The 18,889-nt window shown below is 35.7% G+C and overlaps 1 protein-coding gene across 7 annotated transcripts in view; it reads left to right on the top strand.

Annotated features, from left to right (window-relative positions):
- Window positions 1-18,889, top strand: part of SPATA7 (spermatogenesis associated 7) — a 47,192-nt gene that overhangs the window by 15,371 nt on the left and 12,932 nt on the right. For 4 of the 7 annotated variants that reach the window (XM_064512217.1, XM_064512214.1, XM_064512213.1 and 1 more), the window contains one exon: window positions 8,739-8,872. In XM_064512217.1, the coding sequence (XP_064368287.1) occupies window positions 8,739-8,872 (134 nt within the window). Of the gene's footprint in view, window positions 1-5,366; window positions 8,201-8,738; window positions 8,873-17,686; window positions 18,550-18,889 lie in introns of those variants that run through there. The other 3 variants (XM_064512216.1, XM_064512215.1, XM_026112238.2) reach the window with 2 other exon arrangements.

Genomic DNA, 18,889 nt, shown 5'->3' with positions numbered 1-18,889 from the left:
ATCATACTCCCAAAATAGGGCCTGATTATAAAGTGAAGTTGAGCATTATAGCTCAAGGACTGGGATCCTAGTTAGTAGCGCAGGATTAATTTTGAACAAATGTTACAGTTATTTCTCAGTCTCTCAAAGTTGAATATTCAATGTGTTTAGAGCTTTTTATCTGTAGTTTTAGCTCAATTCTAACATATGGTGTGTTTGCTTGATATTTCTCATTGAGAGAAATTACGCAATTGTAAGCTGACAATGAATTTGCCATTTTTAAATATCTGTTTAATAAAAGCAATAAGCAATGTTGTATTTTTTCCTCCAAGTAGATTCTCAAGGTAGTATCATGTCTCTGCCCCAGTCTTCAGGTTTTGTTTTGTGAAGTTCTTCATGTTCTCTAGTGAAAGGTTGAGTGAAAAACAGAAAGCAAAGTAATAAACTTATGTAAGCAATATCTTTTTATCAGAATATTCACCCACATAGTTTTTATATTTTGCCATGTTGAAAAATGTTCCCAATTATTGTCTGCATAAAATGCTACAACTATTTATTATTCTTGCAGTAGGAGACACAGTCCCATTTTTTTTTCTGGAAGAGGGAGAGAATATCTCAACATTTGATTTCACTGGAGTTTAGGACTCTCAGCACTTGCCAAGCACAAGGCTGAAAGTTACAGTTTGCTAGCTGGCTCTATCAGCATTTCAGAAGAGGTACTTTCTACCACATAGAGGTTCCTATCTGCTGATTTCTCTTAAACAACTCAGTCAGTATGCACTGTCATTTGTCCTAATGTTTCAGAAGCTCAACTTGTGTCCTTCTTCCATAGAATCAGAGAAATATTGGTTAAAAGGGACCTTTACAGGTCGTTTACTCCTCCTTTAGCCTCTTGTTCAAGGTAGGACATTTGCCAACACTAAATCAGGTCACCCAAGGCTTGAAAAACTCCGGGGATGGAGATTCTGCAACCTGAGTAACCTGTTCCAGAGCCACAGTATCTGCCTGGCAAAAAGATTTTTCCTGATGTCCAATCTGAACATTGCCAGGATTAGGAGTGAATTCACCTGAAAGTATGTATCCTGCGAATTCAGTTTTAAAAGACAAATTTTGGAATGTGGAGTATAAGGTTTTTAGATACCATAGTTGAAATTGTGGGTCCAGGAAGGTCAATAGCAAAACTGTCTGAACTGCAGTAGGTCCAGGATTTTCCTGTATGCATTTTTACCATTTACTTTAGATTATCCTTTCTTAATAAAAATCATTTGAAGATTAATAATTGTCCATAGTCAAGGTATGTTTTTTTTCTAATCTGCTTTCTTGATATGTTTTGTCATCTGACTAAGATCTCCGTATAGTACTAATCACTTGTATAGTATCTGCATAAATCTTATAAATTGCAGGTGTTTAGAAAGAAATTGAAAATTATTTGGACTGTTTTCTTACCTGAAATCAGAGTGGTGGGTTGTTGGGTTTTTTTCTATAGTTCTATGTATCTATAGTTCTTCATAACTATATAACTATAGATTTCAGTAGTGTGATAACAGTTCTGCCAAACATTAAAGTTCAGGTGTAAAGCTCAGTGCTAGATATCATTTGTAGTGTCTTTGATCAGTGTCTTCCTCTGTCTTTTATAAAAGAGATTATATGGAGATGACAACCAATAGCTCAGGCAGCAAGAGAAAAGAAAGTAGGAAAAAAATTTTTAGAGTATTTTCAAACCAGTTACTTTCTTTTTTCTTGCTAGAGTTGGGGTGTATAATTTATCCAGGCACAGATGCAACATCAATGAGACTGAATGTCAGGGGAATATCCACAGTGTGACTGAGATCCAGTCAGTGCTTCATGGGGAGGTTACAGCTTTATTTGCCCAGTAATTCTATGCCTGTCATTGCCTCAACAGAAGCATATTATTACTTTTTACTTTTTGTATTCTTTGTCTTACTGCATTCCATTAGGGTTTCCTTCTCCCCTCTCTGTTGCAAAAAACATTTTTGGGAAGGGTGGGTAAATTTTTGGTTTGAAGTGCTAAGATTTATCAGCAACATAGAGTTGCAAAACATATTTCCTGCAGACAGTGTTAAAAAATTTCCCCTAAAAATATGCTCCATGTACTGCTAAAATAGCAGGTGAGTATTTCCCTTTGGGGTTGTTGCCATGAATCAGTCATTAGTGTTTAAGAATTAAACATGATACTGTAGTTGGCATTCTCCCTGGACAACTGAATGTGATCTGTCCTTAAAGTGGATTTAGTTTCCACTGTTCTTTTCCCGTTATCGTAGCTGGCAACAAAGTGGGCAAGCTGCCATGCCACTGGGCTAGCAGTGAACATGTTCTCGTGTATTAGATCAGCTGTATTGACTTAAAATAGTTGTTAAAATGTGAAACTTCTTGAAATGTGAAACTTCTATGTTCAGAATTAGTCCAAGCATGTTGATTGATACCAGTGGCCATTAGAAGTCTGTAGTTATGGAGTTTGTGCCAGAAAACTTGACAAAAGCCATGCCAAGTAAGACAGCTGCTCCTACACATGCCTGGTTTCTAACAGTACTAACTTTTCAACCCATATGTTTAGAGGTTTTTCCACAGAGCATATTGATAGTACAGCCTGAACCCGGTGATTAGAGTGTTTTGGAATGCAGGTCTCTTTGATACCAAAAAAAAAAAAAAAGTATGCTGAGAAGGTACCCAGTAGGAATCTATTTTAGCACTGATGAAACTTGAATGGGAAGGCAGGGGGAAAGGATTCAGACTGATCAGTAATTTTGTTTTTTAAGTTCTTGGAGGATAAGGGTTCGGTTCAAGTAGGAATATGAAGAAATGGTTATTCTTATGTAATTCTATATTTGAATTTGAATTTTCCAGGTGAACACATACATATTTTGCATTATCCCTGTCCATACTTTATGCTATGAAAAGGATAGATCTATGAAAAGCAGGCTTAAGTATTTTCTTATTGCTGCTGTTTTACAGGAATCTTTCACAAAATCTCCCTGCTTTTGATCCTTAACTTTTCTCTTGAGTCTTGTCTGTACACATGCATTTTTGAAAGTGAAAGTTATAAGCAACTAAAATAAGTCCTTTGGAAGGAAACACTGAGGTAATTCTAACACTTATGTTTTCAGAACTCAGATATGTCTTTGGAAAGGTATTCCAGCATATTTATCAAGTCTTAATTTCTGGAGAGCAGGAAAACCCAATGTGTAAAGATTTTTTTATCAATCTCTACTTTTAACTATATAATTTTATATAATTTTATAATTTTATATAATTATATATAATTTTGATTTCTTTTTACAAAGGTTTTCTTTTTTATGCGAGGTAATAAATTTTAAGAAACATGTTCAATACATCAAGAAATACATTTTTCATAGAGTTTGTGGTTGCAAAAAAATTAGATCATCTAGTCAGATATCATGAGTTAAGCAGACCAAAATTTCACCTGATAGTGCTAATATTGAAGCCAGTGACCAGGCTGAATACAGTAAAATGGAAAAACAAAAAAGGCTTGTAATCTTGATCTGTAAATATCAAGCAATAGAGGAAACATAATTTCCCTTTGTAGTTTGTTCCAGTAGTTAATCATCTTTATTACTGAAAATGTGTATCTGATTTTTAGTTGAATTTACTCAGCTTTAACATCTGCCCACTGTTCTGGAGGGTTTTTTCATTCTTGTTGTACCTGTTTCCACTTTTACTGAAGACCACAAAATAGCCTTAGTGTACCATAGAACTGGAATAAAATTACATGTTTTCCACTTAGTCGCAGCATTAGCTTGGTGTAATATGTCTAAATTGTCCTTGGGGGGTGCCCCAGTGGTGCCCTTGGACAAAATCCACCGTTCTAATCCACCTAGAAGCCAGTCTGCCCTCTCTCTAGAAGACATTGATTGAGGTTTACCTGAGCCAGCTCGGAAGCTTTCTTCAGTGTTGGTGCAGCATTTCACAGTTTCGCTGCAGTGGGCTGCGCACAGGCTTCTGTATTCTTCATGCTGCCTGCAGAAGTATCTACGAGGTGGTATGCGAGGTCCCCGTGTGGATCAGAGGTGGATAAATTTGGGATAATCCTGTGCTTCTAGCCTCTTCTGGAATTCCTCTGAAGGATTCATGTCTCACTGTTAGGCTTCATTTCCAAGCTTTAGCAATGGCCAGATTCTGCTATTAGTAGCTTGGCCAAGTAGTATCATATTTCTTGAGTAGCTCCACTGATATAAACACTGCTTTTCTGAGTAACATTCTGCTTGATACAAACAAGGCTGGAGGAATCTCTAGCCTTTAATAAATCTTTTGTCACCTTTCCTCATGGTGAGCACTCCCTTATTTCACAAACAGTGCCGCCGATAACAGATGTGAGAAAGGTCTGCAGAATTGTGTCTTAGAATCACGAAAATTGTAATTTCTGTGTTAATACACTTTAATTTAGACTTAAGAGAAACCAGAACTTTGCACCCAAAGGCAAAGCTCTATTTGACTTTGGTGAGAATTTGCCTTATGTGTTTAAGTAATGATGTACTGGAGATTTGTGCTGACAGAGGTAGGAAGCTGGATAGGAAGAATTCATATGAAAGGAAGCACTTGCTTATGAAAATAATTTCAACATCTAATATGCTGGACATTTTAATATGTGGTAGCTTCAAGGTCACCAGAAATGAGGTTGATGTTTGCACTGTTTATCTAGGAGAATTCATAAGGGAAAATAATATCAAGATCTGTGTTACTGTAAAAACAGTTGATGTAAAAACACAACAGGGAAATGGTCAGTTTTGGATAATTCTTTTGAGATATGCTGTTCTGTAAGCTAAACTTAATTTCAGTCTAGGTGTATTTTGAAATTAATATTTCGTTATGTGGCATAGCTTATTTATATCAAAAATAGAATAACTTGAAGGTTAACTCTGCCAACTGTACCATGATGTGATAAATGTTAATTTAGCAACTTGAAATTCAGAGCAAAGGACAACCACTTACATTTCAAATCATGTTGTCTTTATGTGCACAGAGCTTTCAAACTGCTTAGGAGTGTGATATGTATGATTTTTTTTTTCTTTCTTCCAGGTTTTATGGCATTGATTTTATAATTCTAAGCACTTGTCTGGAAATGTTGCTGCAGCCTAGGCTTAAGGCGAAAAGAATCAAGCCTATAGAGGGAGTACTCTGAGAAATATATTGTAAAGATATGATCTATGCTTTCTAAGCGTACTCTAGACTTTGTGAAAAGAGTATTTGCTTAGGCAAAAGTGTTATTTCTGTATTAGATTGATCAGCATTTCATAAACTTTAACTTCTAAAATTTATAGTTTTTCCTATGCTTCCCCTCATTGCCAACAGAATTAACAGAACAGATTACTGGAGTGAGTGGAATAAGTAACAGAATTCAGTTTCATAGACTCTGAATTTATCTGAAATACAAAAATTGGTATTTTGTTTATAATCTAATGTATTCTCTCCTTGCTATATTATAAATCCTCATGGTGATTTTCAGCACAGCAGTTAATGAGATACATCAAATCTCTGTTAAGACTTAATTAAAAGACTCTTGTAATTTGGATCTACAAAATGTATGTTATATTCCTAAGTATTTCCTTTTTAGAAGAGATGAAAAGAACAGTTTTTCTTTTTCTTTTGCTTGTAACAAAATACATACATTGTCTTGAATTTTTCCCACATTTGACTTTACAAATATGGTAGATTTCTGGAGCCAATGTATGGATAAAGTTGTTTGCAGTGAAATTATTAAGTAGCTTGTAATGAATTCAGTTGGTATTTGCTTTGTGCTCATCCATGACAGTATGCTAAGGGCAGTCTTGTCAAATCCATAGTTTATTTAACCTCACTGAAAATCAGAGATGCTATACCTGTGATTGATTTGAAGCAGATGATGTCTAGGATAGTGAGGAACCTTATCTAATTAACAGACACATTTTCTCCCTTTTTTCTCCCTGCATGTTTGTCCCTGAATGCCAGTCTCATTCTTTGTGTGTTTAATATATTCACAGCTGCAGCACATGTGACTCTGTATGGTAGTGTTAAGTATTTTCAGCTCCTAACAGTCATGATTATACTTGTACCTCAAAGGCACAAGTGCCTCAAAGGTTCAGGCCATTTGTACGATACCATTTTCTGTCTAGCTAAAGCTAAACTGAAAGACTGGATTCTCCAGTTCCTGCTTGGGGAATGGGCATGTAAAGTAAGGGTAGGTTGGCAGCATGCTGGGTTTTTTTCTTTTTTTGGTGCTCCTGCCCTTGTCTGTGTTGCTTGCTGGCTGCCTCAGGACTATCCTAACTTGCATCTAGTCATCTGTTTACCTCTATGTTAGCTCTGTTCCAGAAGAATTTCTTGGTTCCAGATTTGCTGGTTTTACAGTTCCTAGCTTTTACAGCAGATCCAGTCTGAAAATGCTGCCACTGAGCTTTGCATATACCTGCTCTGCGTTGTGGTACCTATGCATGACGTTATGGCCTTGGAACAGACCCTGGGTTAGCTGAGCTGAGCTTAATGTGTGGGGCAAAGGCTTTACGTTTCCCACGTAGGCGACCATAGTCCCAGTATGTCACTCTGACAACCAAAGACAGCGTCCTGGCATGTTTCCTGTTCTTTCTTTCAGTACACTTAGGCACAGGCCATGCTTTGGCTGAGAATAATAATGATAACAAACAGTCCTGGAGATCCATAGAAGTTAGCTTTTACAGCTTTGAACCCCAGTAGTAAAGACAGGGTCTGTCCAGGTACGTTAAATCTCAGTCTCAATCCTCTATCACTGAGATGTGAAAAATCCCACTGTAAAGTATAAGCTAAAAAGCAAACAGCAGAATAAGGACAGCAAAAGAACTCAGTTTTGCATTAATAGTCACACTGCTTCACAGTTGTCCAGAAACTTCTCTTAAGCTATGTTGTATAGGTAGAACTGGCAGTAATATGTTTCAGCTTGTTGAGTGTGGGGAAACTTCTGTTTCAGGCATCTACCTGCAGTTACAGAATGAGACACTCATGCTTCTTTATAACTTGTATTTTTGTATTGCAGAGCTCTGTCATTCATTCACTATGTCTCACTAGATATTAATTCAACACTCATTTCAACCATTTTACCCAACAGTAGGAAAGATGTGCGTTTTTACAGCCTCTATACAGGCACACAAACACTCTGTTGGCTGAGCCTGAGTAATTATTTATTTCAAACATATGAAACTTCTGACCTTCAGCTAATTTCTGAGTGTGCTGTGACTTTTAAGACAAATGCAATTAGAAATAATAGTAACTTAGAATAGCCACATAATAATTTAGTATAGCAAGACAAATATTGAGTTTTAACTAATTTAATGGTACAGTATATTTGTTTCCTTCAAGGCATATTTTTTATTCAGATTTGTAGTATTTAGCTTATCTTAACTTTAGCTAATGGCTTTCCAGTAGTAAAAGCAACTTTATATTGTAAGTACTCTAATGGAATGTGCTGAAGAAATCAGCAACTGTAAAGCAATTACTTTGTATTTTACATGTCAGTTGTAAGAATTGGAAGAAAGAGAAAGATGGATTTCCCTGAGGAGTGAGAGCAAGGATTTTGCATGTGAAAGAATCATTTCTAGTTCAAAAAGGGGCTGAAATGTTTAATAAAATGAACACACATACTTAAATAATTCATACAGATTAACATATCTGTAGAATTAATGTACACAGAGAAATGTATTTTAAAGGTTGTTATAAAATTCCCTTGAGCTGTAGTCCTCACATTGCTGGGGTTCCCAGCTGTCTAGAGAAACGTACCACACCAATCCGCAAAGGTATTTACATTTCCATGCATTAAGCGTAGTAATGTGTGTGAAGATTGGGGTCTAGCAGAGTACGATCTAAATACATAATGCATCTGAAGAAGGAATCAGTGAAAGCTTTCTGTCTGTGTGTCTATATCAGACAAGATTATACAGTAGCGTATGAACTTGGGTCTATGTAAATGAACGAGAAATCTAGTCAAGGGTAAAACAGTTTTCATTGTGCATACAGACTTCAAAAATATGCTTACTTATGTAGGATTTGCTTATACAGTATTCCCATTTGGAAACAAAATTATTGATGTTTCTGATCAGCCTCTGTTGGATTATTCAGCTTTGCAGATTTCTTCACCTGTGGCACCTGTGGACTCACAATATGCAAAAATGCATAGATGCCTAGCTCCTCTTCTGTGTTACAGGGACAGTGTGAACAAGATCTTGGACTGCAGACCAGTGTAAACTGATAAGCTTTTTTCCCTCCTGATCTGGCAGTGGCCCTTTTGCAGTGTCTGCCTTGCTTGTTTATGTTCGAGGCATGAACATGCTGTTTTGCAGTGGATTTCTATACTTAGGGAACCACTGTCTATTCTTCCATGGTTTGAGCATGAATTTTGTACATAACAAATTTACTGATATTATACATTTTGTTTTTTGCTGAATAGTTGGGTGAGAGTACAGTTAAAGGAGTTCTGAGTGCAGACTTACAGGGCAGAGTACTCTGTGAACAACACTGATCCTAGAATTTCTGTGTAGTATTCTAGTAGTTGTGAAATATTGTCTAGCTTCAGCTACCAGATACTCTAATTTTTACCTCTATTTTAAAAATAGAGGTAATTTTTCACAATTGCTGAATGTTTGAAGTGGAACGTATCACAACAGTCTGACTTCGCTGAGTAACAGGAAACCCCTGTGACATTTTTAAATCGTTTAGGACAAAAAAAAAAAAAAGATTTCCATTTGGATCTGACAAACTTAATTTGTCTCTTTCTTAAGTTGCAGACCAGCAAAGAAGAGAGAAACTGAAAAAGAAGATAGCCAGATGTGAAAAAGAAGTGAGTGACGGTAGAAATGCCTCACGATCCAGCTCGAGAGAGAGTAGAAGGCTGCTGTCATCCTCTTTGGGAAAGGTAGATATTTTAATTTTGTTTGAAATAGTAGATATCATAGTGTAGTATTTTCTTTCTTACTTGTTCCTTAGGGAAACTATTATGGTTTTTCAGGGGACTCTAGGGAGTTTGGGCACACTTTCCAGGGAGTTTGGAAAGATGAAGAGAAAAGATTATTATGAACTGGTACTTCATTTAAATGTTGGTGAAGTAGGTGATTTTGATACCAAGATGCTGCTGTATATCTAAGAACCTCCCCCACATTGAGACATAACACAAATTACCTTCTTTCAGGAGGCAAACTCTGGAATTTTTTCCTTATTTCTGTATTCAAGAAGATAAACACTGGCTTTAGGTTTCCCTCTTTCGCTGTCTGTTCTTCCTGTTTTTCTACGGTAGTTTCTGTCTCACCACTGGTCTCTTGTTGCTCAGATGGGGATGTTTTTGACACATGCATGCAGCTCGTGTGCTAACTGTTCTGCTAGTAGATCTCCAGGAGTTCCCCACTCACCCCACACAAGTCTAGGATGTGAAGCAGCAGTGACGATCTGCACAGCTGCCTCTCCAACCGAGGAGCTCTCACCAGTTGCTTCCCATTGTGAGAGCCGGCCAGCACTGCGACAGTGGCTCTGTAGGGAGGGCTAGTGTGTTCCAAACAGCAGAAGATGGACAAGGAGGCCATGGAGTCTTCCTGGTGTGCACCCAACACTAAATGCACGTCTCAGCCTTCTGGCACAGATGGCAGGTATCTGGGTAAAGAGTGCCAGTGCTAAATCCAAACTCTCATCACCCTTGAATGCTCTCTTTCAGTTCAGCTCAAATCTCCATGTCCTCCCTCTCATTACAGAGCACCCTACCGTGAGAAGGCTAATCCATTAACTTTTCTAGCAGAAGAATGGAGATTCTTTCATTTTTTTTTCCTGTATCATGAAAGTCCTAATTTGGAAATTAATTTCATTCCTTACAGTAAACTACACCTTCAGACTGCAGTTACTGAAAATGGAAATAGTACTTAACCCATCAAAATGGGTGAGAATTTTGCTGTCTATATTCATAGGTTCGCTTATTTTAGCCAATACTTCCGCTGGATATATGGCATATGTTTCCAAATAATAAACAAATAAATAGCATGACTGAATTATATTATCCTATTCGTTAGTGTAAAGAAGGAGTTGCAACTTAACAAAGACTGCTATTTTAACTGTGTTGATTTTTAACACCAAATGCTTCATATCTTGTTTAAATATCTGTAAAGCTAGAGTAAATTTCCAGATAATGCAGAAAACTCATGAATAGTTTCTGCGTGGCTGTTTTGCATAACAGGCAATTTGAGCATGACCTTATTGGAGTGCAGAGAAATATTGCTTTGAAAATCAGTGCATGGCTCTTAGTTATGGATGAAAGCACAGGCCTGCCTAAGAAAAGGGAGAAAATGTCATATTTAAAATGGGAAGTTTATTTTTTAATATCATTATTTTTCTCCTTCCTCATTATTTTCTGCATATTGACAGGTGGTTTTTGGGGGGAAGTTGGGAAGTGGAAGACTGTCCCTTAAATTATTTCATGGCAAAATCAAGTAGTGTGCTTAAAAGGGATCTCTAATTACTAGATAAATTCTGAGGTTTTAGAATGAAAAGATGCAAGTGTGATCTTTGATATAGAAATATAACAAATTGTCACTCTTTTCCTTTGTTTTAATCACTTCCAAAACAAGGTCTTTCTAAAATAATATCTGTCTCAGTTCTGCTGATCACTTATAGGTGCCTTCCCATCAACATTTGTCCTGAAAGTGTAGGTTCTGTTGTGCCAACAGAAACTGCCTCTTTATTTTTGCTAGCCAGAGGGTGTAATTTAACAAACCATGGGTTTCAGTGTGCAACAGAGAAGTGTACTTTAGAAAGTTATCTTGGAAGACATACCAATTAAATGCTGGATAACACATAAGAAGTAATATATTCTTTTGGATGAAATATTTCATTTGCCTCTGTGTAGGTATTTTTTTTATTTTTACATCTGCAGATAGTAATCTTCACTAAAATATTATTTGGCACTAAGTCAAATTATTAACAATTATATTGCTGGTTTTGCAAAATATTTTTCACTGAGTATAAACAAAAGCATTAGTGAGTGAAAATCTCCTTAAGTGGGAGTGGAGCTTTGCTTCATTTGCCAAAAAATGTTCTGATTTCATATACTTGTTGCTACGCCGAGGGAGAATTCTACTTCATTCATCAGATGTCTTCTAATGCATTGTTAAAGTGATTTAGTCATTCTAAATTTGTCTTTAGTCATCAGAATATATCAGTGGGTGACAGCTGTAAGAACAAATTCTAAAGCTGCCTATTAAAGCCTATGATAATATAGAGAATTTTTGCCACAGAGAGTAATCACATTATTAATATCACTGTTGCCATTAGGAAAAAACCTGACTATACATCCTGTGTTTGTGGAACTGCTCCAGAAATGATATTCTTGAATTAGGAGGTTCTTGGGATGGAATGAGACTTGGAACAAATCTGAAGCAATTAATCCTGGAACACTTCAGATTTCCAAGGAGATGCAAATTGCGGAATGTGATTCTGTACTAAATAAACATTTTATAACATAGGAGGAATGCAAGAATAAAATACAAGTAGAATTTTCCAGACTTTACCACCATTACATTAAAACATACAAAAGCTAAAGTCGTGACTTTCATAATGCATAATTTCTTGTGTAAGTGTGGCTCTCGTAAAATGTATATCAAACTAAGAGTAACATATATATGTAATAACCCTTGTAACTCTGGCAAGGTCAATGCCAGAGTGGATTATAGGCTATGTATGTGCTAACTAGCTTTGATTTGTGCACCCGACATTCTATTTTCAAAAAGCTTCATTCATTAGCATTCAGTTTTTATGCATTCTGATAAGTCTGATATCTTTATTTCTTCATTCTTCATTTTTCACAGAGATGCCTTTATTATTATTTAATGCTTCAGTAGAGCACAGAAACTGTTTTCAGTTGACGCTGTGTTTTGTGCATGGTAAAAAGAAAAAGGATGAAAAATATTTCCTCTAAAATATGTAATGTATGTTATACATCTCTTATAACCTCTGTGATCTAGTCAGGCTGTTATATTACACATTGAGCTAACTAGGAGACTGATTACCTGTCATCTTTTTTGTACCTGACTGGCCTGCTCTTTGACTGTTTTGCAAAAAGGTTTAAATGCACATAAACAATAAATTCTTTGTCAGTAATATCTAGTTGTAAATGGAAGTTACTGTAATGCGGGAGTCTACTATGGCATGCAATGAACTCATTTCTGCTGTGCTTACCTAGATTTCGTGACAGACTTTCATTACAATCACTGAATTTTCAAGACTATTTAGATCACTGTAGCAAAAAGGTGTTCAGCCAGAGCTGTGGGTTAAAATGTGATAGATGTTTATGGTGCACCATGCATTCCCCTACATTTAGCAGAACACTTAAGTGTGGTGTGTTAGCCAGCAGGCTCATTTTCAAACGGCATACTGGAGCAGTCTTTTGATGGGATGCTTTGCAACTAAATTACTTCAAGGACATAATAGTTTATTTCTCACAGTCAAGCAGAAGGTCAGGGAAAGCATAAAGATGTATTAGGAACAGCTTTAATTCACTTCTACTCTCCTTCTCTTTCCGTGTAACATAATAATGATGGTTGACACCTTGTGTGAAAGTTAATCAAGAGTGATAAACTACAGATACTGATGCTTAAAGGGTTGCTCACATTGTGTCTGCGTGTGTTTGTGAATATATATTTTTAAAAACAATATTTAGTGCCTTATTTAGACTGAAAAGCTGGAGGATGAATAAACAACATGTCTGCAGGTGTCCAGACATTTATCTATGCACCAGATGCAGTGTATATGCTGCTACTTCTTTAATGAATTACTTGAAGTGGTTTTCTCACAACATAGAAAGCAGAGTCTGGGAAATACTGTGTAATTTGTGCATAGAATGCCACTAGCAGGTAGTCTTCCCAAGGGGGAAATACAGCTGCCAGGAACACAGAGCTCTAGTCACATAAAATCCATAGATTCATAATTTTTATTTTTTTGTACAAAGATGATTTGGGTTTTTAAACATTCAGCTCAGTGATTCAATGAGTCAAATTGCATGAAGCTCAATATAATTTACCTCTGAAGCAAAAAAACCTGGATTGAGTTGGCTATGAGTGAAGTCTCCAATTTGAACAAGTCTGTGTATTTCACATTGCGTGTTCAGATAATCCTATTAATAGGCATTGCTGACTACTAAAGAAATTTAAAAAAAAATTAATGCCAGAAGTCAGCCGAAGGGAGGCTCCTCCTCTGAAAAGTAAATTTTCTCTTTTAACCATTATAAGTACAATTGTCTTTGCCTTTGGAGTGCAGAGAACTGCTTGATGTTTCAAGATCCCTTTCAGGCTGTTTCTTGAGACTTTATGATTTCTTAAGCTAAGATATAGTCAGAAGTCAGCCTGATTGCCCACTTTTTTTTTTTTTTTTTTTTTTTTTTTTTTTTTGTGGTAGGAACCAGAAATAATTCCACAAAAACTATAAAAATGCACACCTAATTGGTAACCACTTAAAGAGGAGAATCACTTGACTAAGTTTTCCATTTTCAGCTATCTTCACTTTTCAGGAAAGATTGATTAATGTCCAATGCGGGTTTTGCTGAGTTGTATAACATGGTCACAGAACGAAAGTCTTGACAATCTGCTTGTGCATGTGAAGTATAGATTAGGAAATACCAATAACTTTTTTTCAGTCTCCATTGTAAACTTTATATGCAGTATGCATACATGGCTGTGTGAATTACCTACTCAAACCCTTTGTGTATAAACATTTATTATACTGTTATGATATTAATATTTTGAAGATGAAGTATGCTTGAATTAGTTCTATCAGAATGAAATATGTAAACAACTAAAGAAAGCAGAAGTGCCTTCTAAGCATCAAAGAATAAAAACCTACGTATTCATCAGGATTGTTCAGTACAGATTTCCTTCCTAGCTTCGTAATGACAATCACCTCTTCATACTAGGTGTCTGAATTAATACATTTCCATATACAGATTCAATAACATTCCTTCTTATTAACATCAGGCCATCAGACTGCTTGATGAAAGTAGGAATGTATCAAATTATACCGTTGAATATCACAAAAAAGAAAGAATGTAACAGAATATAGTTTTGAATGAGCAACATGGTTATTATTGATGCCAGTATGCAAACCCGATTATAATCATACAGGTCTTGCTTGTTCACAAGTTTGTGTGAATTTTCTCTTTTGCCTTTTTCACTTCTTAAAATGGAAGGGCTATGAGAGCAGCAACTGTAAAGAGTGCTGGTCGACTCAAGCCAAAAGAATCAGAAGTTCATGTATTACAAAATTGCAGCTTCTGTCTTTCAACAGCATAGCTGTCTATGTGTTTAGTCTAAGTGTCTCTATGATTTCATTATATGACGGTAGATGTACTATTCTATTTGAAGACCTGTTCATACACAAAAGATTAATTTTGAGTACTGAATTCATCTTGGTGTAACTTCAGTGGCCTCAGTAAGAGGCGTATTTGGACCTTTTCTGTGAAAATGTATTTAGCAAGCTCTCATTTGTGAGCTTGATTTTTACAAGGCAGCTGATATCTCAGGGACTTTTGAGCTGAGAAACTAAACTTCTAGAAAATAAATACAATGTAGAGATGAATCTGGATTCTTACTCTATGTTATTTCTCTTGCCCCTCATTTGACAACCTCATGCTTTGATCTGTTTTGACTGAACTTCCCCTTCTACAGAAGCTCGCTGCAAGTAATATTCCAGTTATCACAATTTTGTGACTAATAAAATTTAGGCATAAATGTGTAATTTCTGAAACCATTTTATGGGGTTATTATTACTTAATTATATCATTGAGTAAATTTGTATCTTTCAAAACACAGTAGAGTTGATTGAATCAATAGAATGGAATGTAAGTTGGAAGGTAAGAGAGATGTCAAGATTATTGACTTCAAATTGTATCACTTATCAGCTTTTCTAGTCCTAATATCTAAAGCTATGGTACTTCCATGGAATTAAAATCTGTTTAATTGTATCTGAAGAACAGCGCTAAAAGTCCTTCAGTCTGTGTTACTGCATATTTATAGGCATCTTCCTTGTATTGATAGGCATGCTTTTATCTTTCATTTTTTTCCAGCTGAACATCTGCTGTTTTTGTAGATAGAGATTAGAAAAGAAAATGATTATGCTTGCTTACAGTTAGGTTACCTATACAAAAAGAGGAGTACAGATAATTTTCTGAAACCTTAGTTGCAGGCAAACAGCATTAGCTGATTCTCTGTAAAATCTTTTTGAAGTCACCAGCATAGTTCCTTGTTCCTGATGCTGTTTCTTTGTGTACCCAACAGCTGTACTGCCCACCGGTTCAGGCAATAAGGTGTTACCCCAGGATGATGGTTTCAAAACACCTTCTTCTTTCTCAGTACTTGAAGTGCATCTCAAAATGTACACTAATACAGCTGTAGTTTGCAGTTAATGTCTAGCTATTACGTTAGCTAATTGGTCTTACAACATAGTGGGGGAGAAGAAAAGAATTGCCCTAAGCTTCTTCAAGAGTAAGGAAAGTTTAAAATCAGAGTACTGCCATATTTTCCCTCTCTCTTTTGTTTTTGATCCAAGGAACAGAACAACTGTGTCATAGTCCATAACAATATGAAAAATCTTTTTTTTTTTATTTTGGATATTGTGTGGCACCAGTCATCATACAGTAACAAATGCTTCTAAAGTCTGATTTATATTGCAGCTCCATGAACTATTTTAATAATTGAGAAAAAATATGTACTACAAAAACTGAGCTGTTTATAATACAAACTAAGGGGTACGGAATTTGCTTTTCAAAACATCTATATAGGTGAATTCTGAAACTTTCCAGTCTTATCTGCTTTCCATAGTGCAGAGCTACCATTGCAACTATTTTATATGCAAATAATTACACTGATAAGCCTTGTTATACTGCTTACTAACACAGGCATTTGTCTGGCATTGTTACTGCAAGTTATCAGTTCAGCACTTAATTATGCTGTAGTAGTAAAATGAAGTTGGCTCACATGAGACAACATCAAGAACAGCTTATTTCAGCTCAGCTAGCTAAAAAAAATTAGCTCTTTGCATTAGGCGTCAGCACATGTGCACATTTTTGGGTATCATTATAGCATAGATAGGTCTTAATGATTTGGGAGAAAATTGTTGTGTGGGAAGATGAAGGAAATATGGGCGGCAGCAGTGTGTTCTGTGATTTAATTTTCATGGCAAACTAACTGAATTTTTAAATATTTCTCTTCATATTTCTCTTATTTACATCGTGGCACAAAATGTTTATTGATCATCTTTAGTTTTCTTTTAAAATATCAAGCAGTTCTGAAAGGGAAAAAATGAAGTAGTGTAGATTCAAGCAATAAAAGTAGCAGAGTTATGAGAAAATGCATCATATATAGCATAAGTCATTGCTTTAAGCTTTTGAAAACACCCTTTTTAAAAACTGAATAAAGGAGTAGAAAATCTACGTATGTTTACTGGGTATACTACGTACATATGTAAACATACAGTTTATATGCACTATATATATATATATATATGAAAAAAAGTGTATTTAGGTAAAGTTAGGTCTTTTCTAGGTCTAATATATAGTTATGTGGCTTCTATATGCTTCTGTATGTTGACCAATACTAGGTTACTGAGTATCATGAATTTTCAAGAAGTATACAAGAATTTCCAAGTTTCTTTTTTTTCTTTTTTCCCCTCCCTGCAACAGGAGACTTTAAAAGCCTCATAACCACTATGAATTATCTTTGAAATTTCCCACAAGTACTTTTCTTTTGCTCCTTTTGCAAGTAGTCAGTCCCTTGTCACACCTCACTGGTGGGGAAAATCACACGTCTGTCCTTTAATCCACATCTTAATTATGTGATTGTTTTCAAACAATGAAGAGTTCTTGAGGATTTTCTCCAGGTTTTCTCTTGCATTCAGGCAATAAAGAGCAACAGGAAAACCATTGAATCAATTCTTGTATGATTGCCTCTCATAAAATAATTTTCACATGGATTAACTGTAAGACCAGGGTAGGCTGCTGTTGAATTTTTACAATTGACAGTTAATGTAGTATGTCATAAAGAAATGCACATCCCAGCATATGTTTAAGTGGCTTTTTGTAAGGGAGCTCATCCTTCAATGACTTCAGTAGTGTAACGCTACTACTTAATAGCTTTCAATTGTTTGATAGCAGCATAATGCAGAGATGAATGCAACACAATTTGCTATGTAAATGCGTTTATTTTTCTCCCTTTTTGATCACTTCAAAGCTTTGTGCATGTCATATGTGCTGTAAAAATCTCACCTTATCTTCCTGTTCTTTGTTCAGATAGTGGAAGTATGTCAAGAAGTTAATTTCTGTATTATCTGAACCTAAACTTTAGGGTTTTTAAAAAAAATCTGGTCCTTAATTGGCTTTAGAGATTGGATTTTCTTGTTAGAGAGAAGATATACCCTTCTACTTGTATGCATTCATTTAAGTCTTACATCATTTAGTGAAGTGGTTGCTGTGAAGCTGTATGCACTGCCTGGGTTTAAGAAACAATAAAATCATTATTTTTAAAAGCCTCACTAGTTAGTTAAAAATGGACAGAACTGATTTGGGCTCTTGGTTCTGAACTGGGTTTTGTCAGTTGTTATTTTAGTTTAGCTGTTATTTTGTCTTGCATTATACTGATTGCATAGTGTGCAATGAAATTTTCCAGAATAACTCTATCCTCACAGCTTCTCTCCCTCACTCTTCCAGGACCTAGGTGCAAACGCTGTCTCTTGGAGTTATACTGCTAAGCAGTTTGAGTACACACAGTATGAGCCATCTCTTCTCCATCGTATAGTTGTATGTAATAGAACTCGTATTGCATTAAATAGTTATATATAAGGATAAAATATATTAGTTTATACAAAATTTTGCTTATTATTAGGCTTCTGGTTTCATTTTCTAACTCTGCAGTATGACTGTCCTTGGAAGTCATAAAATGTCATACACTCCTCTCGCTGATGAACAGAATTGTCAGTGGCTGGTGGTATTCTAAGACCACTTCATTTCAAGGGATGTAGGAAAAGAATATACAACAGTTATCACGTTAAGATGTTTCCAAAATATTCACAGGCACATTGTAAGCACATTTACCAGCACACATTCACTGTCCAAATATTTATGCCTTGAATTTGCAAATTTTGTAAAATTCTCTTAGAACAGATACAAAATTTCTTTCTATTGAACTACTCTTTCTCATTTTACCAAAAAAAAAAAAAAAAGAAGAAGAGGAGCTTCAAATGTACGTTAGAGTTAACTGTGTTTCTATATCTTAGTTGTCTTTGCCACAGTGTCACAATACAATTCAGGAATAATGCTGAATTTTTAATCATTAAGATTTTTTAAAGAAGGCAGAAAAACAGCATGGTCTTTCCAAAGTAGTTATTCTTTAACCTTTCTTAATGATAGAATTAGTTTTTAAGTTTTAGTTTTAGGCTACCAACCGTTATTTATCTCTGGTATTAATGCAACATTTCTTACTAGACTCAGCCCTACTAAAGCTGAACTTGTTGGAAAACTCCTCATGGCCTTCCATAGGGGAGAACTGTGGTCTTGGTCATCACCGCTCACTGGTAAACTTGGCTTTCTCCTTATAAACCACTCTCAAGACTAGTTGCAGTGCTTCATTTCACTAAATTTTAGCTTACTCAAGACTTCAAAAAAATATGCATAGGTCAGCTTTTGCTGTAAGGTTTCTCATTTTGTTTTGATTTTGTCATCCACGTTGGTGAGATTTGCTGGAATAGTGTTAATTCCCAGTATCCTATGCCAAATACATTGCACGTTGTTACAGAAAGCTGCAATTAGGCATTCTTAAATTTGACACCTGGACTTAAACCTGCATATAAAATAGACTGAGATTTTACTTCTTTTTGGTGAAGAGTGGGCTGGTTAACTACAATTTTAGTCTGA

The sequence above is a fragment of the Dromaius novaehollandiae genome, chromosome 5 (genome assembly GCF_036370855.1).
Source record: "Dromaius novaehollandiae isolate bDroNov1 chromosome 5, bDroNov1.hap1, whole genome shotgun sequence".
Taxonomy (NCBI): Eukaryota; Metazoa; Chordata; class Aves; order Casuariiformes; family Dromaiidae; genus Dromaius; species Dromaius novaehollandiae.
Note: the sequence above shows the minus strand (reverse complement) of the source record. Positions and strands in the feature narration are given on the sequence as shown.